This window comes from Talpa europaea (assembly GCF_964194135.1).
Source record: "Talpa europaea genome assembly, chromosome: 3".
NCBI lineage: Eukaryota > Metazoa > Chordata > Mammalia > Eulipotyphla > Talpidae > Talpa > Talpa europaea.
The window spans coordinates 72,701,740-72,721,779 of NC_140069.1; the positions used below are offsets into that span (position 1 = coordinate 72,701,740).

Sequence of the window (20,040 nt, forward strand, 5' to 3'; positions counted from 1 at the left end):
ACCAATCCCAAACAAAGCCCCAGCCTTCCTCTCTTTGAGTGGTACCAATGTGTGAGTGTACAAATAAGTAGTACAGTATAAAACTTCACAGTGCCAATACCATGAAGAGGAACTCGGACAGCTCTTTCCACATGACACAGGAGTCTGCTGGTGAGAGGACTGGAAAGGTAATGCTTTTTAATTCTTACTTCTGGGCTACTTACAAATTCAGAGTCAGCATGGTCAGGAGAAATTTTATAACTTAGTGACACTTGGAGAACACTGTGATATGTACTTTTGTATATTATTCGCGCAGGTTAGTACAGCTTTTAATAGTAGGGTAAGCAAATAGATTATGTGTTGATACAACCCATTCGGCACATATATACAAGTAAATATGCATGAGAGCAAAGCTATTTTTAAGTTACATTCAGAAATGTGAATTCAGTGAACACACACATACTCACATGCAGAGAGAACCCAAATACTGATTAGTTGCAGTTATCTAAATGCTACTATTAGAACTGTTGAATAGTTTAGAGTCATTAAACTTTTAGTTGTATTTCAGCCTCTCTTGAATAAATCAACTGAACTACAAAATAATTTGGTCACGGTATATGTGAGGTCAAATATAATACTGTGTTAAGTATTATATTTCAAAATGTTTTATTTTATTAAACAAATCATACACAAACAGATATGACACAAATAAATCCCTCTTCCTCATTTTCTTTCACTGCCCCCCACTTAAAATTGTTGACTTTTTAGGGGTGATTGACCCAGTCTTAACAGTAAGAGCAGAATGATTAGTGTTTCTGGACCCTGAAATCCTAAAGGTGATAGGTGATTTGTAACAGAGAAAGTCTTGCAAGGAGTTGTTTTGGGAAAGGAGGACTGAGTATACCATTCAGAGAAGGTTTGTTACCTGGGCAAACTGCAGTTGTAACTTAGTGTCACACTGTTCTCACTCTCCTGTCCTTGGCCTCAGATCTTAGGCTTGTAGTAGTGATATTTATTAACTTTTTCAGCCAAACTGCAGTGCTTAAGGATAAAGCTCTGAACACACTAGGTGTCAGATATAAGCTAACTGTATCTACAGAAACTGAGAGGGCTATGTGTGGGAAAGAGAGGGAGAGGGAAGGAAAGCTTTAACAGATGGACCTCTTAAAGATACTTCTGCAAGATAAAAGCAATAAGACAGACAATTTAAAAAAGGGGGGGGAGGAAAAAAATGCAGAAAGGCATTGTTTAAAAATTTACATTTTTCTTTTTCTGTGAACACTAAAATCTATGAGGATTTCGTGTGTGCTTTTCCTTTGCCGGAAGAGGCAGCTGAACACAGTGATCTGGGACAGGGTAGAGGACCCCCTGGTAAAACTACCAAAATGCAGAGAAAACGCTTTGCCAATATATTCTAGAGATTCTCTTCCCCAAAGGAATGCATTATTTGGTATAAAATAAGGTGGGAAAAACCAAATAAATGATGCATTGTATCTGTGAAGTCAGGGCAAAGGGTGGTAGCTGTAATTTGTGAGAGTGTGTGTGCGGGAAGGGCAGAAGGGGGCGGCGGCCATGGAGAGGGAAAGAGCTTCCTATGACAGGAGCAAGTAAAACCTCGCCTGCCTGCCTGTGGACCTTGCAATGCCCTGCTGCATTTTGCAGTTGGGGAAAGTAGAGTGTATTATGTGACCCCAAACAAAAGTTCTATTGCGCTCCTCTTAGATCGCCTGCCAGTGGCGACGACCCTGAGCATTTAAATATGAATGAATGGGGGAAAAGGCAAGTCTCCCGGATTCACTCTGGCCAGAAGACTTGGCTGGCCCCAGCGGCACGTGGGCCCTTCGCCCCTCTCCCCAGCCCCCACTACCTGTCCGAGACCTCCCGGGACGGGGACGGGGCGCCACCTTCCAGACTGGTGGGCATCGGGTCACCTCCGGCTGTAGCTCGGGACAGACTTTTTCAATGCAGTCATCCCTGTTGATTGAGACAGTGTGCATTATTGGGGGTTTTCTTTCCCCTCCAAAAGAGGAAGGAGGTGAAGTCAGGGGACTGGGCAGAGAAAGAGAGAGGGGGAAAAAAAGGAAGTCGAACAAAATTAGGAGAATTTCTTCTAGAAGGAAAGTAGAACTCCCAAGAATGGTGATATTTGAAAAGAGGTGTGTGTGAGGGAGCAATGAGCAGAAGGAAAGCAGCCTGTCAGAAAACGGGCTGTCCCTCCCCTTCCTAATCACAGCCTTTACTCACAGACAAACTCCCTCCCTCTTCCATTCACTCACTCACTTAGGGCCAATCGTTCTCTCTCTCTCTCTCTCTCTCTCTCTCTCTCTCTCTCTCTCTCTCTCTCTCCCCCCCTCCCTCTCCCTCTCCCTCTCCTCTCTTCTCTCCCTCCCTCCCTCTCTCATCTCCCTCTCCCCCTTCTCTCCCTCTCTTTTCTCCCCCCTCTCTTCTTCCCCTGTCTCTCTCTCCCTCCCATCCTCTCTCTGTCTCTGTCTGTCTGCCCCCCACCCTCTCCCTCCCTCCCTCTCTCTCTCCCTCCCTCTCTCCCTTCCTCCCTCCTCTCTTACTCGGAGACAGTCAGAACTCTCCTCCCTGACAGCCACAAACCTACAGCACTGACTGCATTCAGAGAGGGAACCTGCAAACAAAACTTCACAGAAAACTTTTTGTTCTTGTTCCAGAGAATTTGCTGAAGAGGAGAAGGAAAAAAAAAAAAAAAAAACACCCCCCCCTTAAAAAAAAAAAAAAAAGAAAAAACCTGTGCGTGAGGGGGGAGGAAAAGCAGGGCCTTTTAAAAAGGCAATCACAACAACTTTTGCTGCCAGGATGCCCTTGCTTTGGCTGAGAGGATTTTTGTTGGCGAGTTGCTGGATTATAGTAAGGAGTTCCCCGACCCCAGGATCCGAGGGGCAAAGTGCAGCCCCTGACTGCCCATCCTGTGCGCTGGCCACCCTCCCAAAGGATGTACCCAACCCTCAGCCGGAGATGGTGGAGGCCGTCAAGAAGCACATTTTAAACATGCTGCACTTGAAGAAGAGACCCGATGTCACCCAGCCGGTGCCCAAGGCAGCGCTTCTCAACGCTATCAGAAAGCTTCATGTGGGCAAAGTGGGGGAAAACGGGTATGTGGAGATAGAGGATGACATCGGAAGGAGGGCAGAAATGAATGAACTTATGGAGCAGACCTCAGAGATCATCACGTTTGCAGAATCAGGTCGGTGCTGGCATGGGGGGGTGCGGTGGGGAGAATGCATTTTTTTTGACAGTCCTGGGAGGAACTTCTTTCCCTCCATCTGTAAACTGCCCGGAAGGTCATGAGTTATTAGGTGGTGGTAGCTGATGGAGAGAGAGGAGGTCAGGGAGGGGGGAGAGGACCTCACAGAAAGGGAATTTTTGGTGGAGTCCTGGCTGGCAGTGGCTAGCTTCTAGTTGCTAAACTCATCTGGTCACTCCAGGCGGAAGTTCCAGGGGTCAAGCTGGAGCTAGAAGCCAGCCTGCAAGGGGCTCCTTCATCCTGCCTGGGAATCTAGATCTGAGCAGCCTAAGGAAAGCCTGGGCATTTCTGGGTGCTGGGGTAGGAAGGAGAGCCAAGGAGGCTTCAGGACCCTATCCAAAGTTTTTATTGGGGGTGGGGGAGTGCTCCTTTGGGGTAGAATGGCACAGATGAAGTCATTGTCTTAAAACAAACCTTCCCTTTAAAAGTCCAATCAGAGGCCTCCTCAGAGAAGCAGGGCAAGTTTATTAATGACAGTCATTTTCACCTTTAGAAACTGTCTGGAAGTATATAGGCATCCCACTCTAAGCAGTTAAAGGGACTTTGGGGGACAGTTGGCAATGAACAGCAGTCAGTCACTGTGGGGACACTGACATTTGCTCTCTGAACCAAAAAACAAAAAACAAAGAGTTTTGTTCTCTGTAAAGTTACTAAGAGCTCTCTGCCAAGGAATGCAACCTTGACAAAGTGCTCTCAGATACTACACTGAACTCTCACTCAATCCTTAAGAGGAAGAACTTTAATAAATAGATCCTAATCATTGGCTTAGGACCACACTAACCTGTTGCTGAATAGAAAGTACCTGTCAAAAGTGCAGGCCATAGACCTGGAGTCAGGTTATTTTTAGTTATGTGACACAGATCCTTTTGCATGCCTACAAGCCCCTGCATGTCCGGGCACACAGATGTGTTAATGCTGTGTTACTTTCATGGTAATGCCAGGCTAAAGAATTATATCCCTTGCCAAAACCATTTGAAAGGAATGCCATTGTTTTGTTTGGTAGAACATATGGCCAGTAAAGTATGTGCAGGGACTCCCAGCATTTTTGTTTAAAAGTTTTCCGCAGCAGTATAAACAATTAAGGCAACACTCAGAATTTCCAATCTTGAAAACCTGTTGATTCAGACATTCTGTTTTCGAGAAACCATGTTAGACCTGGGCATCATTCTAGGGGATCAGAGAGCACCCCGGCCAGGCCTCCTGGTTTTTCCCCTGTAGAAACCCTGATGTCCTGCAAGCTTCGGGGCTGGGCAATTTAGCTCTCTCACCAGAAGTTTGTCTCTCTTAAGAAGGTTTTGGGAGTTTCACTCCCTGAAGCTCTTTCTTAATGCTTTCCCAAAGGACATATCTATCATGACTTTATCTTCTGAAGCATATTGAAGATAAAAGTCAGGTTGGAGCTTTCCTGGTGGCAAAGTAGAAAAGAAGGTGCTTATAACACTGGTGCTTGTACAAGGAATGTCTTCCAGAGGTCCAATGGTCTCTCCTGACACAAACGGGCACCCTTCATGTTCTTACATCGCTTGTCACCCGTGGTCACCTTCACTACAGCTCCTCCTCAGCTGCCATTACCTGCATCACATGACTGAGAACACCTATGCCTTTGAGCACTTGTAATATATACACCTGATGCTAGCAATATGCCCCTATTTCTAACATATCTGAGGTATAGCAAATCATTCTCTTGCCAGTGAGCAGTTTTGCAGTCAAAGAATTTGACCATTTACATACTTTCTTACTTATGGTCTTCATCTTTGTGTCAGTCTTTTTTTTCCCCCAATTATCTAAAATATTGTCATTTTAAAATTTTTTCTGTTAGGTATTTAGTTTGAAAAAAATTGAACTTTTTTTTTTTCAGTAAAGGTGAATTATTTGACTGACTAGTTGCTGAAGTTCAAGATTTCTTAGTAAAGGTCTATTACGCTTGCTTATTTTTCTCATCTGAGAAGTTTCGCACATCAACTTCAAGTTGATTTACTACAACTTCACAAATTTAGCGATTGCTATATGGACAACCTACCCTCCAAATAGAGTGCCATGTACTTACTTTGTTGCTGATTTTGCTAGCCTAGGAAAGAAATCTATCATCGGAATGATTATAGTAAATATATTGAAAATGTCATGTTAAATTTGGAATAATTGAACCTTAATAATCAAACTATATCAAAACTCAAGATTTGGGGAGAATAGCAAAGGAACCTTCATTTTTCTTTTCTCTGTAAACTGTTTTCTATGGGAAAAAATCCATCCAGTAAGTGCCGCCTCATACATGGCACAGAGGTGCCTTTCAACCTCAAGGTCCCTCAATTTGGAGATACATGTGGCATTTTGCCTCTGTTCTGCTTGATGTTTTAATAAGGCCAAGATATGGCCACAACACTCGAAGCACTGCAAAAGCTCATGTGCCTGGAGCTCTGAATTGAGTCTGTGCCATTGTGCTCAGGTGGAAAATGCCCCATCTTTGTAAAGCAGATATGTTGACTAAGTGATGAGGAATCCCTCGGTCTCTCTAAAAAAATTTTCCAACACATAAACATGATTTTCTTTTTTATGTTTTGTACCTAAGGTTGCTCATCAATGTCATTACAGTTTATGCATGGCTAGCACAGAATCATCTGTTTTTACCTTAAGACCTTAAGGGAAAGGGAGAAGGGAGAGAGAGAGCCAAGCTAGTTATCACTATAATTGTCAATGAGACTAAAATCAGTGGACTTCTTGACTGTTATATCTTATTTGATCTTAGTTTCATTCATAAGAGCTGGTCAGTCAAATAAATAACAGTTTGACATTGAGTTTCCATATACTGCCAAATGTATATGTGGGCCTTGGTCATTCATTTAGCAAATGACAGCACTCCTTGGAGAAAAAATAGGGACAGACAAATGAACTCAAGAAATGGAAAATCCTCATACAGCCTAAGCATTGTTGAAAGCAACACACCTCCCCTCCTAGAGGATACTAGTTGGAGATTTTAGTTAGAAATGTACTTCCCAAACAGGAGTTGAAGAAGGCTTGATTGGATGGTTAAGTTCCCCACCCCAAGAAAGCCAGCTCAAGGTGGGGTTGACTCCTTGCATTTCAATCACTCCAGTCTTTTGAACTTGCCAGTGATTTACCCCTCACTGAAGAGTGCCTTTAGGGGCTTTCTTCTCAGGATAATAGTAAATGATTGGCCACAAGAGGGCGCATTCCAAAGACTTTTGCTCCTTGCTGGCTAATCTAGGGAAATGCAACTTCACCTACTGGAAACCCCAGTCTGTCACACCCTAGTCTTGCTGATTGTCGGTTATCTTCTGCTTCTTCTGATCACCCCCCAAAAGTTAGGATTTGTGGGATGGGAGGAGCATGACTACCTATAATACATTAAATGAGACAGAAGGAAAGGAAATGGGAATTTTTGTGAAACATGCGAGCATTCCAGAGCTCTATGGAAGACAAGAGTAATGATAAATTTCAGAAGCAAACAAAGCAGAGAAATGTGACCGTGAATCATCAGCAATACTGATTTGCTCACACATCTCTCCCTAATACGGTCGTCTGGGCTTTTAAAAAAATGTCTTCTGTCTTCCCTGATTTTTGTTGCTTCCCTGAATTTTGTCTGCTGGATCAACGCTTTTACTAGCGACAAATGACTAGTGACTTCCAACAGGGAGAAAATACTATTTGTTTTACGCCTTGTGGGAACATGGTGTGCCATTTCAGAGCATGTGTTTGTTTCCAAACTGAGAGTGTGGAGGGAAATGGTGGAGAAAAGATGTGAAAAGAGATACAGTGGTTTGGGCCTGTGAAGTAACTGTACTTGAGGGGGTTGGGGGGAGGCATCAGGGTAGAAATTCAGTTTTAATGTTTGGAGAACTGGGAGTAATACCTTCCCAGGCACTTTTTGTGAAAACACATATTTGTCTTGGCCCCTCTTCCCCTAAGATATACTCTAGCATGATCTCTTAGCTGCAATGTAGAATTCTTCATACTCATCTGGTTCATAGCTCCGAAATCTAGTGTAAAAGTTCTCAGGAACTTTGGAAGGAATTTCTGAAATTCTGTGGATTGAACTTTAAGGATTTTTTTCTACTTTTTCTAAGAACCTAAAACCCCTTTCTCTCTAAATGCTTAACCCTCATTTTCATCACCATTTAAATGGAAGACGCAGATCTCTGGCTGAGCATTTACAATCTGATAGCAGATCCTAAGGAAAATAATATTAAGGCTCACAAAAATCAATCAAGGTCATTTTTGACCAAATCTGTAGTTTTATTACAGGCAGGACCCTTTATGATAGGCTAAACGAGGAATAACCTGTAAGATCTCATTTGTCACCTTATGCAGAAACCCATGGAAACCGTCCAAATGCAGAGTAATTGCTTCAGAGAACACACAGGGTCTAAGTGGTAGCTCTGTATGCCCCTACCAAGGACTATGCCATATCTAGTCACCTTAGTGCCCCAGCGAAGAATGAAAAATTAAAGAAACAGTCTCACTTTACTGCAAGGCTTGCCCCACCCCATGGTGAATTTAAATACTCTACATAGAAGGAGGCTTTCCATGTTAACATTAGAGACATAATTATTACCCATATGTAAAAGGGCAGCATACTTTAAGCAGGAGCCTGGTGAGGAAAACAAAACAAAACAAAAACCAAATACTCTATTAGTACATCGCTCATTTCGTTGCAAATGTTCAGATGCCCACAAAGCCGAGCTGCTGGACTCTGGGAAGAGGAGCATTTTGCATCCTAGAGTGGGAGAGGGGAGGAACCAGAGCTGACTGCTTAACCCTTGTCAGCTTGCCTCCTTGACCGAGTTGTCAAAAATATGTGAAAGGAATTCTGGAAGTAAAGGCAAACAGGCTTCAGGTGTTTTTACTTCCAGCTTTAACAGCCTTTCCTCTGTGCTTCCCTCCCACCCAGAAACATTTAAAAGGTGTCCCCTGTAAGGGGCACAATCCCTCCTGCACATCTCTATGTACTTCTCTCCCTTTGGTGTATGTCCACCAAGCTCACAGAGGTTTAAGTGATGAAATATTATCACCCACATGGGTTTGCGTGGGACTTTCTTAGTGAATTACTCAGGCAGAGCAGGCTGTGATACAAGCCTTGCTCACAAGGCTTGGGAAGGAAAAAAATAGCACAAAAGATGAAAAAAAAAATATCGTCAGAGAGTAGGTAATGAAAGGTTAGCAAAGCCACCCGCTATATCTAGTTAGCTAGGTAACAGTGTAGGCACTGAGTGCGCACCTGTATAAACTATGCTGTACCTGCTCACAGAGCATCATGGGAAGGCTTCCATTTCAGGATTTTAGAGCAGGAGATTTTTAAGTCAAATCTGAAACTGATTAGTAATTGATCCAAACACTTCAGCCTTAGGCAACCTTCTTTTCTTAGAGATTTAAGATTAGAACATCCTGAAAGCATCACTGCAGTATAGCAATCAGATCTCAGGCAAAATACAGATAAAGGGAATATAATCAAGTGACTAGTTATATTTTTTCAGACCCGAGAAATTTGAGGGTTGTAATATCCTTTTGAAACCTACAGCCCTCCCTGATAAATATTAATCTCATCTCAGTTTCTGGCTGTCTCGTTCTCCCCACCCCCTTCTGCAATGAAAGCTCAATGTAAAAGAAAAGAATATGCACTGCTTATTAAGTCATAATACAATAGAACTTTTAAAATGTACCTGCATATAAGGTAGACATTAGGAAGACTTGAATCTCTTTCTTCCCCCTGTCCTCCTGAGCTTTATGGCAACAGCATTTTCATGAAATTGGATCTCAGTTTTATTTTTTTCTTGATAAATTATCATGCAATATACAAATAGCAGTTCCAGAAATGGACACCAGGAGAAGGAGGCGACAGGCATGTCAATTAGTAGGGGGAAAATCCAAATGTCAGAAATATGGGGGAGAAATGTAGCAGGCAGGCAATGGATGCGGGCACAGGGAACAGAGTCTTTCAGCTTAGATAATTAAATGGATGCATAAATCAGCGCCGCACTGCACCGCGATAAGCAGGCGATGCCATACAGTTAATTATCAGCCAGGACCAGGATGAAAGTCATTTTATGATGACTCTCTGATCCTAATATAACAGCACCTGACAGATTGAGCCCCCTCTAATGAGCACTCTCTTTGTACAATCCTCTCTCAGGAACACTAAATCATTTGCTTCCAAGTACAGCTGCCCGTGAAGGAGGGTGGGGCTACATCATGCTTTAGAAACCTGCTCTAGGGAAATGAGGGGCTGTCCTGTAGGCTGTTCCTGGAAGCCGAGGACCTCGGCCTGGCTGGCTCTTCCAAGGCCACTTGCCTGTGCTGTCACCTGGCTAACTTGGTGGAACAACCCCCCTCTCCTCCAGCATCTGTGTGCTTCTCTGCACTTGATTCATAGGAGCCCAGTGTGTGCTGTCCTGTCGGCACTGCCTCTGGAATCTCCTCACCGGAGGACCGTGCGCCTACCTCACCCTGGCCCCTCCTGTTAGTGTGGGTAAAAGCCTACACAGCCTGTGGGAATGAGTTACCTGAAACCCAGAGAGCTCTCAGAGCCTGGTAGCCAGGCAGCTTCTCCTGTTTCACACCCTTTCCTAGAAAAACAAAACACAACCCTGTGCCCTCTGGCTTCTCTAATTTAGCAGCTACTATCTCAGTCTTGAGAGTGGCACCCTGTGCGGCTTAGGGTTTCAGAAGCTGGCCAGCAAAGAGGCAGAAGGGAGAACAGCAGGTAGCTTGTTAACATTCTCTGTGGGGCAGGGCGGATGTGCCTGAGTGCAGGGAGCCTGCCTGCTCCTCCAGGCTGCTGAGTGGAGACTTGGGTGGCTTCCTGCATCTTTTTTCTTTGGTCCCACCACCTTAAAAATCTGCGGATAGTCATTGTAGATTTAAAGGATTAAACTCTTCTTCCTGGAATCTTCTCTTCAGTTTTCTTAAAAATCATCAACAAAATCCACTACTTCACAGCCTAGGGGAATTCGGGGTACACATTTTGGAAAAAAGTCATCATACTTCCAAAAACCAAAAAGCTACTTTCCCCCTCTTACTGCTTCCCACTCTGATGATCTAATCATAAACCCAGCTTTATTATTCATTTCAATTCTGTCAGAGATGGAAGTCAAAGCAAAGGCACTTCCTTTACAACCGCACCACACCACCACAGCCACTGCCACCACTGACTCAGCCCGGTCCTAGCAAGTTTACACAAAGATGCCAGAGAGCCTATACATGTCAGCCCTTTTTGGCCCTGGCCTTAGTGAATTTACCACTATCGTAATCACAGTGTTCAGTGTGTTAAATTAAGAACAGAATCTTCAGTGTGCAATGCACAGAAAAGCCTGCCTTCTGCTGCAGAGCAGTTGAAACTGTGCCTAAAATTTATAGTACCGTAAACATCTCGGGGCTGAGAGTGATAAGTATGGCTGGATTTCCGTTAGCTATAGAAATCCAGGCAGGGAGACCCTCCTAGGGAGTTGCAAATTCTAAGATAAACTTCTTTAAGAATATTTTCAGATTTGTGCATGTGCTGGATAGTTGTAAGCAGGTACATGCAGGGAGTGGTGGTGAAAAGAGGGTGTTTCATCTACCAGTCACCACATGGTAAAAGCAGAAATGAGGGAAAATGATTAGTTCAAGAATTCTAGTTTGGGCCCCTGTTGTTTTTTTTAAGATTTATTTATTTATTTATACAAGAACTGGGGTACAGGCCAGATGTGCGGGAGAGTGAGAGGATTCACCAGAGACAGAGCTGGGAATAGAACAGGCAGACAGACCAAAGACACTGCTGAGGGGAGCAGCGGGCAAGGCAGGAGAGGTCTGCTGTGCTACATGGGTTTCCGCCAGGCCAGCGAGATTTGAACCGCGCTACAGAGGCTGCGGACAGCTTCACAGCGCTGTGCTCAACCCGCTGTGCCACCGGGGAGGCCCTGGGCCTCTGTTTCTTAATTAATGTTGTGTGAAGAAACATATAGGTGAGGTGCATATGGAAAGAGATGGAAATAAATGATTTTCTGATTTTAGACTTAGGTTAGAACTGACTGGTCACGGAGTCCAATTTGATGCTGGAGTGGGGATTTCCTCTTTGGCAGTAAGGGTTGCTCTAGTTAGTGCTTACTAAGCTGCATTCCAAAAGGGAGGAGGAGCCTGCCTGGTGGCACAAGGAGTTAAATCTCAGCACTGTGAAGCTACCTGTAGCCACTGCAGCACAAGTTTGATCCTCGATCAGGGAGAAACCCACATGGTGCAGCAGACCTCTCCTGTCTCACCCACTGCTCCCCTCAGCAGCGTATTTCAGTCAATCCGCCTGTCCTGTTCCCCATTCTGGCTCTGGTGAATCCTCTCAACCCCTACCACCGTACCTCTGGCCTGTACCCCAGTTCTTGTATGCATAAATAAATCTTTAAAACAAGGAAGGAACCAAAAAGGTGGGCTCTGAGGCAGGAGGGAGTGCTCTTAATCAAATATAACCCAGGTTAAGGGTGCCTCCAGTTGTTCTTAAGTTAGCAAGTAGTTGCCTCCTTTTTACTAAACTTGGGATTGATGGCAATGATGGAGATAAGCAGAACCACAAGTTGGGGGCTGCTTAAATAGAACTGATGGGGGGTGCTGGTGGAGATGTCAGGACAAGTTTCAAGAGGATCTGTCTTCTGATCTGAAAACTGGGGGCTCTATGTTGGGAGCAGGCGTGGTCTGGGCCAAAGGAGCAGCTCGTTTTACTTCTTGGAGGTGAGAGAGTGCAAGGATGACCAAGGCTTCAAGTAAGCCCCTGGATCCAGACCACTCGGGCCAGGGACCGCTGTGAGAGCTGAGAACTGCCATGAAGCCAAGAGCTGGGGTGAAGGTAGCAGCAGCACTGTCACAGCTCAGTCATAGGCACTTTCTGGTTTATTCTGAGAGTAATAGGAACTCAGCAGAGGGCTTTCAAGAATGTGCCTCCTGATCAGATCTGCCTTTGGGAAAGATTCTTCTATCTGCTCAGTGGAGAAATGATTGAGAGCGGTCTGGCTCTATGCTGGAGAGGCAAGGGAAAGAAAAGGCGGTTGCAGTGACCCATTATAAAAATAAAGGGGGAGTGAAGCAGGTTGTGGCAGGGAGAGACTGGGCTGTGGGTCCATGCCACAGAGATAGGCGGAGACCTCTATTTGCTTGTTCGTGTGGGAGTAATGGTGTTTCCACGGCTTGCTGTAGTTTACAGTGTGTTTGTGTTTATGTTATCCCATTTGATGCTTCCAAACCTGTGCAGTAGTAGGTCAAATCTCATGTCATTTCCATTTTATAGGAGATGAAAATTGAGATTAAGCAATGAGTCAGCTAACCCAGATCCCCAAAGCCCCCGTCACACTGAGACCTCGGCCCTGTACTTTCTAGAGCAAGATTGCCAAACTTTTTCTGTAAAAGGCCAGAGAGTAAATATTTAAGCTTTGTGGGACAGAGGGTCTCTGTTCACGCCACTGTTCAAGCAGTGTCATAGCACGCAAGCTGGTAGATGCTGCCTGTCAAGGAATAAGCTGGTTGTAGTCAAAAACCTTTACTTTTGGGCCCTTAAGTTTAAATTTCATATAATTATCACATGTCACAAAATGCTATTTTTCTCCCACCATTGAAAAATGCCAAAAACCGGGGCCTCCCCTGGTGGTGCAGGCCGCTGGAGCACAGTGCTGTGAAGCTGTCTGTAGCCGGTTCCATCCCCGCTGGCTGGGGAGATTCCCACATGGCACGGCAGACCTCTCCTTTCTCACCCGCTGCTCCCCTCAGCAGTGTATTTCAGTCAGTCTGCCTGTTCTGTTCCCTGCTTTGTCTCTGGTGAATATTCTCGCCCTCCCTGTACCCTGGTTCTTGTATGCATGAATAAATAAATGCATACATTTATTTGGCCTGTACCCCGGTTCTTATATGCATGAATGAATGAATAAATCTTAAAAAAAAAAGTTATTTAAAAAGAAAAAGAAAAATGTCAAAACTATCCTTAGAACCCATGGGTCAGAATTTACTGACAGCCTGTGGAGATGGCTTGTAACCAGGACCATGCTTGCCTGAAAGTCGGCACAAACGTGGGACTAATGAGTTTCCCTATTTTTCTCTTGTGCTGTGTTTCTTCTTCAGGCACAGCCAAGAAGACGCTGCACTTTGAGATTTCCAAAGAAGGCAGTGACCTGTCGGTGGTGGAGCGCGCAGAAGTCTGGCTCTTCCTGAAAGTCCCCAAGGCCAACAGAAACAGGACCAAAGTCACCATCAATCTCTTTCAGCAGCAGAAGCGGCCCCAGGGTGGCTTGGACGCAGGCGAGGAGGCAGAGGAGGGACTCACGGGGGAGAGGAGTGAGCAGTTGATATCAGAAAAGGTGGTGGACGCTAGGAAGAGCACGTGGCACATCTTCCCCGTCTCCAGCAGCATCCAGCGATTGCTGGACCAGGGCAAAAGCTCCCTGGACATTCGGATTGCCTGTGAGCAGTGCCACGAGACCGGCGCCAGCCTCGTACTCCTGGGCAAGAAAAAGAAGAAAGAAGAGGAGGGTGAAGGCAAGAAGAAGGACAAGAAGGACGGAGAAGGAGGAGCAGGGGCAGACGAGGAGAAGGAGCAGTCCCACAGACCTTTCCTCATGCTGCAGGCGCGGCAGTCGGAAGACCACCCTCACCGGCGGCGGCGGCGCGGCCTGGAGTGCGACGGCAGGGTCAACATCTGCTGCAAGAAGCAATTCTATGTCAGTTTCAAGGACATCGGCTGGAATGACTGGATCATTGCCCCCTCTGGCTACCACGCCAACTACTGCGAGGGCGAGTGCCCAAGCCACATAGCAGGCACGTCGGGGTCCTCCCTCTCCTTTCACTCGACGGTCATCAACCACTACCGCATGCGGGGCCACAGCCCCTTCGCCAACCTCAAGTCATGCTGTGTGCCCACCAAACTGAGACCCATGTCCATGCTGTACTATGATGATGGGCAGAACATCATCAAGAAGGACATTCAGAACATGATCGTAGAGGAGTGTGGGTGCTCATAGAGCTCCCTGGCCCCGGGGAAGGGAACAGAGTTGTCCAGAGAAGAAAGTGGCAAAATGAAGAGATTTTTAAGGTTTCTGAAGTAAACAACCAGAAAATTAGAAATTAAAAAAAAAAACCCACAAAAAAACTAAAAACAAAACCTGAGACAGATGAAGGAAGAAGTGAAAACATTCCTTAGCCAGGGCTCAGAGATGAAGCATGGAAGGAGACGGGAATTGGGAGGGAAAGGGAGAACCATGTACCTTTCATTTCTTCCAAAATCGATGTGATGATAGTGTCAGCTGAGGTTGCTTGATGGGAGCATTGTCCTCTCCTTTTCAGTCACTTTCAGTGTGAGCCTCAAAGTCAACTTGTCTAGTCTGCACAGATGTAGGCTAGCACAACCCAAATAGCGTCTAGAAAGCCATGAGTTTGAAAGGGCCAGTTACAGGCACTTTCCCACCCAGTTACCCAGGTCATAAGGTATGTCTGTGGGACCTCTCTCTGTGTATATCAGCCTGTGCGCGCACCTACACCCCCATGCACACACACCCTACATCCCCCACTGCACACACACACACACACACCACGCAGACATGCACACCACATGCACCACACCACATAGGCAACATGCACATTTACACACACACACACACACAGGCATTTCCACATACCACATGCATGCACACACTGGTAAGAGAACAATATTGTGCAGACGGTCACGCTTTCTTTTTCTGCACCACTTTCACAGCAAAACAAAACAACAAAAAAAACCAACATAAAAATTAAGAACAAGAATGGGAAGAGTGAAAGATCAAGGAAAAAAGAATACCAAGTTATATTTCGTTAAGGTGCTTATGATCTTAGAACTATGCAACCTAATAGGTTTGAAACTGTTTACCTGAGAGAGAAAAAAAAGAGAGACTTTTTTGTATTGGAAGTAACCTGATTAATTTTTATTTTCTTCAAGGAGAGATACTTGAAAGGAATATGTTTGTCCATCTGTTGGATCCAAACATTTCTATATTTTGTAAATGTTTTTTTTTATTGTTTACTATTTGCACTACAATGGTGTTTGACCTGTCTAATCTTTATTTAACAAGTATTTTCTTTGGGTGGGGGTGGGAGGGGTTTAAGAGCTGCACTTAATGTGAGCTATAAAAGAACTGCTACAGCACACAAAATAGCTATTTTTATTATTATAATTATTATTATTATTATTTTGTACCTTAAAAAATAGACACATACACCAAAGACATTTGTGTGAGCCTTTAAACAGTCTGTCTGTGGTTGATATCATTCACCATCAATGAGTCAGGGGTTGAGATTCAAGGTTGAATAGGGTGGATTTGTGTTCAGGCTTAAAAGACATGAGAAGTTTGTTTTGACTCCTTTTACATCCATGAAACAGGACATTTCATACTGGATGTACAGTAGTTGCACACTGTTGGATATCATTCAATCAAATTCATGTAACGCTCCATGCTTGTATGTGTATATATACATTGCTTGTGCATATGCATATCTGTGTGTATATATACATGTATCGAATCATGTCCATACGCATTTTAAGCACTTCAGGCTGTCATTTTAAAATTTTCTTAAAGCAATGAATGTTTGTGTGCAAAACACAGTATTTTTAAGAAGGATAGGCTATAGTTTTTGCTTTTACTCTGAATTTGGTAGGCACATTTCAAAAAATTTGGCTGGGAGAAAGCCTAAATATTCCAGTGGATATTCATTAAGACCCTCTTTCAATGTTCTGAGATCCAATTTCCTCCTTTTTTATGAGCCCCTCCCCCATACTACAAGTTAGTCCCTGCCTGGAAAGCAGGAAACTCATCTTAATCAAAGCTCTAGGCTTTGGGCAACTAACTATGTATTCTAGGTATTGGAATCGATCTTAAATTGAAACAGTTTTCAGAAAAAATAATCATTGGGCCAGAATAAGGGTTGGCATATTTTTTTATTTTCTTCCTAATTGTTAAGGCCTGGTTGTGAGAAATGTTACTTGCATAGCTGGGCTAGATAATGTTGTCATTAATTAAAAGATAAATAATTGGGGGACGGTGTTAAGAGCAGAGTGTGGGAACAAGGATCAGTTATGAGCAGGGATGTGGGCAAAAGTAAAAAATTCCTAATATTTTAATTTGCAGCCAAAACGCTCAATGTATAAGATTGTATGCGCTGATGCAAATGCAAAAACGAAAACTGTTTTATCTATATCAAAGTACATGCTTAAAGCTAAATTTTTTGCTAATTGATCCCAAAGCATTATTTTGTCTAGAGCCATTACAAGGTTATTCATTCATGTCCTTTTAAAATATAGTCTTGCATTTACTGACTTGTTTGAAGTTTGCAAAAATTGAAAAAAGTTCTAAAAATTGGGGAAATTACACTTATTAGTGTTTTGTACAATATTGAAACTTTCAGGTCTATGTCAATTCATGGTTTTCCTAAAAAGTTAATGGTAGGAAAACAAAGTATTGGTGAGAAACCAGACATTACAATAGGTGACTTAGCGCTTGTCTGTATGACACTAGGCTGCATGAAGGCAAAATACTTTAATGTCATTGCTGAGCAAATATACTTATAAATTCTGAAAGTCCACCTCTTCTTATGCAAGAAATACATGCATTGCATAAGAGTGGATTCTAATTGAAGAGAGAATATGCAACATTAGTACTTACTTCCTAACTCTTAACCATGGGCCAGGAAATCATGCAGGTGGGGAAGGTCGATGTAGGTGAGGAACATTTTCAGAGGAGTAGACAATGAGGTTCAACTCAACAAATTTCTGGAAAATCTCTGATGGCCTTTTGCATTGTCTTTTATTTGAAACTAATATTGGAACTTACGAAAAGAGCATGGGAACACAAGTCCTTGTTCACTGTACAGTAGCAAAGATGGCCTAGGCAATGGAAACATAGAAGTTAAAAGGTCAGCTGATATCTACTTGTAACCCCCATTTAGCTCATGTGGGCCATCATTTTAAGTCCTTTAATTCCTCAACATACTGGGGGAGATGGGGTTTGATTAGTGGCCATAGTAAAAGAAGCAGAGCAAAATGAAATTCCATATGATATGACTATTTTAATAGGGTGATTTAAATAATTTAAATGCATGTAGATGAAGTTATTATACATCTACAAACTTTAACTTTATTTCATTAAGTAGAAATAGAATTATAAATTGCTATCTTTAATAATTCTGGAATATATGGGATCTCGTGAACAACCATATTTTCATGTAGCAGCATAAGACCAAAAGAGTTCTTTACAGTACGTTTTCTCTGAAACCAGAGTTGCCCTGTCTGATCATGGTGTCTCTACTCTTTCCTAGGGTCATCTATCGGCACCAATCTTAGAAGCATTGATTAAAAAGCATTTGTCCCCAGATATCTTTTAAAATGACATATATTTTGTAGATTCGATTGACATTTTCTTTTTTTCAAAAGTGTAATGCAAGTTCCAGCAACTGAGCTGGAATTTTCTTGTCCCTTCAGACCAAATAATTTCATGTTTATTTAAGATTGATTCCACACTCCATTTTTAAGGAGAGTGCCTACATTCTCCTCCAAGATAGAGCAAGTGAATTGTTTTTCACCCTCATGAGATTGGACCTCAAGAGGTGACTCTAAAATACAGCACACAAATACCTGTCATATTAAAATTATCATGTTTGCTTGAAAATAATGATTTCCTGTGGGCCTTTTGGCAATTTTCCCTTTCAATGAAGAGAAAAACGTAGTCACCCAGAAAACCTGCACAATAAATGAAATTTGTAGATGTGAGCAGAGGTTTGGGGGTGGACGTTGTTTTTAAATAAAGCCTTTATCACTGAGAAGCTGTTGTTGGTCAGAGAAAATGAATGCTTAGAAGCTGTTCACATCTTCAAAAGCAGAAGCAAACCACGTGTCTCGGCTATATTATTATTTATTTTTATTGCATAAAGTGAATCATTTCTTCTGTATTAATTTCCAGTGGGTTTTACCCTCTATTTAAATGCTTTGAAAAACAGTGCATTGACAATGGGTTGATATTTTTCTTTAAAAGAAAAATATAGTTATGAAAGCCAAGATAATCTGAAGCCTGTTTTGTTTTAAAACTTTTTATGTTCTGTGATTGATGTTGTCTGTTTTTTTTTTTTTTTGCATACTACATGCAGTTTTTTTTTAACCAATGTCTGTTTGGCTAATGTAATTAAAGTTGTTAATTTATATGAGTGCATTTCAACTATGTCAATGGTTTCTTAATATTTATTGTGTAGAAGTACTGGTAATTTTTTTATTTACAATATGTTTAAAGAGATAACAGTTTGATATGTTTCCATGTGTTTATAGCAGAAGTTATTTATTTCTATGGCATTCCAGCGGATATTTTGTTGTTTGCGAGGCATGCAGTCAATATTTTGTACAGTTAGTGGACAGTATTCAGCAACGCCTGATAGCTTCTTTGGCCTTATGTTAAATAAAAAACCTGTTTGGGATTTATTTATTTTTTATTTTATTTTATGTCTTATTGCCTTTGCAAGATCAACTCTGCACACATATTGCTACATCCTTTACATGGTGATAATTATTTCACACTAATTATTTAGAAGAGTATGAGAAAAAGATTGAATGGGAGAGAGAAACAAAAGCGTGAATGAGAGCACTCAAAATGTGAAAGAACATATATTGCTACTGTCAAGATTTGTAATGGGCTTGGACTGACATTCATTATATTTTATTATTTTTGTTAATTTCCCATTTCTCAAACCCTGGTGGCAACTATCATGAAATGAAGATAAATTCCCTTCCAGTCTCCACTGCACCTGTTTTTATCCTCTCCCACCTTCTTCATTCCTTCTTTACTTTCTTCTTTCTCTTTCTGACTGGGAGCCTGAAATTGCATGGCTGTTACAGCTAGAGAACTATATGCAGAGGAAATAAAAGTGCTCCAACTAACAGCCTATTTGAAATAACAGAACTGCCGTCAAGAGTGACTGTTCAAACTTTCCTTCATGTGGGTTTTCTCTAGTATCTGTACCCATCCTAGAAATTGGAAAAAATATGGAAAAAATAATGTCTTTTAGTATCCATGTGAGTGTGTGAACCAGGCATGTCCCCATGCACCCGCTTTTTTCTTCACACATGGGTTAACTTCCCTCAAGTAAATGTTATCTTTACCTTTATAGTTGAACCCAAGGCAAAAAGTAAAATTAATTGTAACTAGCACTGTAGGTCAGGTCTGTATTCAAGTATAAAGTTAACTTTCTTTTAGTTTTCCATAATTCCAATATTTTTCTTGGTTCCCTTGTTTCCTGGGGGAAAGGTGGGAGCAGAAATGAGAGTTGAGCATTGAGACACTTCTAACTTACTATCCCAGACACCTTATACTCATGGAGATAGTTCATGTCTACTTATCTGCAGTTGAAATGCCAAATCCATACAAATTCCTCTTTTATTTGTTTTACACAAGAAAGTTTTAATTTCCTCAATTAGAAAATGAAAATTGTTACACTTTTGCTTGAAATTTATTAATTTCTCTTCTTTTTATATCTTCATAGAGGAATTTTTTTATCCAGAGTATTTTACTTTACGGGCCCAGTGTTATGTGTGCATATGTGTGTATGCACACAGGTGTGTACACATGAGCACAGTCATTCGTCTTCATTTCCTGCCGAGTTTAATATTAGGGACTAAGTAAAAATCCCATGGAATTGCAAAGGAGTTGCACTGTCATGAAATTTATATGGGTAACTAAAAGAAGACAAATCTATTAGAGAAAAATATATAGGTGTATCTGTGTGTATGTTATATAGGCACATGCATATTGTGTATAATA

The 20,040-nt window shown here is 42.4% G+C and overlaps 1 protein-coding gene across 1 annotated transcript; it reads left to right on the top strand.

Moving 5' to 3' along the window:
• Nucleotides 1–2,530: 2,530 nt before the first annotated feature.
• On the top strand, nucleotides 2,531–14,232 carry INHBA (inhibin subunit beta A; the record flags this gene model as incomplete). Its single annotated transcript, XM_084229665.1, has 2 exons — nucleotides 2,531–3,190; nucleotides 13,337–14,232. The coding sequence occupies exons 1-2, from the start codon at nucleotides 2,803–2,805 to the stop codon at nucleotides 14,230–14,232; spliced, it is 1,284 nt and encodes a 427-aa protein (XP_084085791.1). The 5' UTR covers nucleotides 2,531–2,802.
• Between the last annotated feature and the right edge of the window lie 5,808 nt (nucleotides 14,233–20,040).